The sequence below is a fragment of the Sinocyclocheilus anshuiensis genome, unplaced genomic scaffold (genome assembly GCF_001515605.1).
Source record: "Sinocyclocheilus anshuiensis isolate Anshui unplaced genomic scaffold, SAMN03320099.WGS_v1.1 scaffold283, whole genome shotgun sequence".
NCBI lineage: Eukaryota > Metazoa > Chordata > Actinopteri > Cypriniformes > Cyprinidae > Sinocyclocheilus > Sinocyclocheilus anshuiensis.
In genome coordinates, this window is record NW_015549605.1 from 6,548,763 (window position 1) to 6,551,901 (window position 3,139).

General features: G+C 34.0%; 1 protein-coding gene across 3 annotated transcripts in view; it reads left to right on the forward strand.

Moving 5' to 3' along the window:
- Nucleotides 1–1,174, forward strand: part of LOC107658986 (pleiotrophin-like) — a 36,843-nt gene extending 35,669 nt beyond the window's left edge. For all 3 annotated transcript variants that reach the window (XM_016447744.1, XM_016447743.1, XM_016447745.1), the window contains exon 5: nucleotides 67–1,174. In XM_016447744.1, the coding sequence (XP_016303230.1) occupies nucleotides 67–122 (56 nt within the window). In that variant the 3' untranslated portion in view covers nucleotides 123–1,174. The remainder of the gene's footprint in view (nucleotides 1–66) is intronic.
- Nucleotides 1,175–3,139: the final 1,965 nt, after the last annotated feature.

Genomic DNA, 3,139 nt, shown 5'->3' on the forward strand with positions numbered 1-3,139 from the left:
GTGTGTGTGTGAGAGAGAGAGAGAGAGAGAGAGACAGAGACTGATGTATTGTTCGTCTCCCCACAGATTCACAGAAACCAAAACCGGAAGGAAAGAAGAAGGAGCGGAACCCGACGGACTAGAGGAGAAACTCCACCTGCATCCTGAAGCTGCTCTCTTCTGCTCCTCGGGCAGAGACCGCATGTGAGCCGCAGAGATGATGCCGGATCTTATTTACAGTAGAATATTTTTAGATCGTTTGTAGCTTTAATTTACAGCTCACGGAATAATACATAAATGATAAAAGAAACAAATGAATTACTAAAATCATCTGCTGAATCTTCTAACATTGTACCAGCAGTATCAGACAGCCCAGTTCACACAAATATGTTCTAAGAACGTTTTTATAACATTCCCAATCCCATTAGGTTATGAAAAGTTCTGAATTTTCTCTGAATGTTCTAAACATCCAGTTTTTTAAATGTTTAAAAAAAAAACTTTCTCTTGGTTATGCAGATGTTAAGGGATCATTACATTTGATCATTTTCCAAACATTCCAAACGTTCTGATACAAGAAAACATTCCATGAACGATGTATAAATAACCCGAAAACTCTGAATGAACGTTCTATTAATGTTACTTGAAGAACTTTTATTCATAACTTTGCCAGATCATTCTGAGGATTTGCTGTTAGCTGGGCGCCTGAACATCAGAGATGAATAAAATGCGCAATTTTAATTCATGAGTATGCATTGAAATGAAACGTCCGCATCAAACATGATGTTGAATTAGAATTTGAATTGTAATTTATGAACAGAAAAGATCCTTAAATGTTCTTAAGTAAATTGGGGGAATTGTCCTTCCACTAAAATGAAATTTACTAAATACATAACATTTAAAATTGATCATTAATATCATCTGATGTTTCTGAAATATCCTATACATAGGACATATTTATGGATAATACATACTGAGAAATAAAGAAATGTATCAATTAAAAATTCAAATTAGAATTCTGCATCCTGTTTGGAACCACAATTCAAATCAAGTTTAATCAAAAAGTTAAATTCTCAATTCAGCTCTGCTGGAGAATTAATTAAAAACACAACTAAAGTTAAACTAATGCTTTATAAATGAAATAAAGTCATGAATGTAACATCACCAGTATTCCAGTAAATAAAGATGTTAATTATTCCTTCCCATCCGTGTTTAGTGTTTCTGGTGTCATTTGTTCACTGAAAAGAGCAGAACAGGTGAGTAATTCATCAGAACACCTTTATTTGCTAGAACTCTTCTCCAAAAGTATATCGCACGATACAGCAAATCTTATCAATACACCTCATGTTTAATCAGTGATCACCAATCCAGAATGCCGCTCATTGGCCTAATAAAGATCGATAACATTCATATTCATTAATAAACACAATGTATTTACAGGTCATCTGTGCTACACATATAGATTATAGAGTATAATACAAACGTTAAGCTGATCACAAACCACAGAAGCCACGACTCACAGTGAACAGAAGCACGTGACGCACGCGGCGATGAGAAGAAAGCATACGGAGTATTTATAGCGTCACCACAAACACAGCTCCGGATATCAGCGGTTTTGGTAGGTCTCTGTGCTTCAGGAGGGTTCAGCGTCCGTCTGTCTCCACACACACACACACACACACACACACACACACACACACACTGTGTTCAGTCTATGTACACGCGCGTCAGACGGACGTCTTTGGCTGCTGCGTCGCCCTTCGCTGTTGTTTCAGAGTCTCTCGCTATGAGTGCTATCTTTTTAAAATGTAATGTTATATTGAGAGACTCTTGCGTTCTGTTCAAGTCCATTGTGCTCCGACTAACTGCCTAAATTAGACCAGAAACATACTCCACACAAGTAGGCCTATTGTTAATGAAAAATACAGTACCATTGTGAAATGTTATTTCTATTTGAAATGCGTTTCACGTGGGAATATATATGTGACCCTGGACCACAAAACCAGTCATGAGCATAAATTTGTTGACATTTTGAGATTTACACATCATCTGAAAGCTGAATAAATAGAAATAAGCTTTCCATTGATGTATGGTTTGTTAGGATAGCACAATATTTGGCCGAGATACAACTATTTGAAAATCTGGAATCTGAGGGTGCAAAAAAATCTAAATATTGAGAAAATCATCTTTAAAGTTGTCCAAATGAAGTTCTTAGCAATGCATATTACTAATCAAAAATTAAGTTTTTATATATTTACGGTAGGAAATTCAAAAAATATTTTCATGGAACATGATCTTTACGTAATATCCTAATGATTTTTGGCATAAAAGAAAAATTGATAATTTTGACCCATACAATGTATTGTTGGTTATTGCTACAAATATACCCCAGCGACTTCAGACTGCTTTTGTGCTCCACGGTCACATATAGTAAAAAATGTAATTGATTTCTGTGATAAAAGCTGTATTTTCAGCATCATTACTCCAGTCTTCAGTGTCACATGATCTTCAGAAATCATTCTAATATGCTGATTTGCTGCTCAAGAAACGTTTCTGATTATTATCAAAGTTGAAAACAATTGTGCTGCTGAATATTTTAGTGGAAACCGTGATACATTTCATTTTTCAGGATTCTTTGATGAATAGAAATTTCAAAGGAACAACTTTTATTTGAAATGGAAAACTTTTATAACATTATAAATGTCTTTGCTGTCACTTTTGAGCAATTTAATGCGTCCTTAATGAATAAAAGCATTTTTAAAAAAACAAAAAACATTGAAGACTGGAATATTGCATCACAGGAATAAATTCATATATTCAATAAATAGTAAACAGCTCTTTAAAATCTTAATAATATTTCACAATACTACTGCGTTTTATGTAGGCCTATTTTTGATCAAACAAATGCAGCCTTGAATGAGCAGAAGAGACTAATGATTGAATGATGAAAAATATGTTCTATCAACGTTTTGCTAACGTTCCCAATTAGGGTATGAAAATGTTATTTCTGAATGTTCTCTGACCGTTCAAAACATCCAGTTTTTAAATGTTTTAAAAATGTTTCTTCTTGGTTTCATGAATGTTAAGGGAACATTCCATTTAATCAGTTTGCAAACTGTTAATTTTTGAACGTTCTAAAACTAGTAACATTTAAAAAACTGTT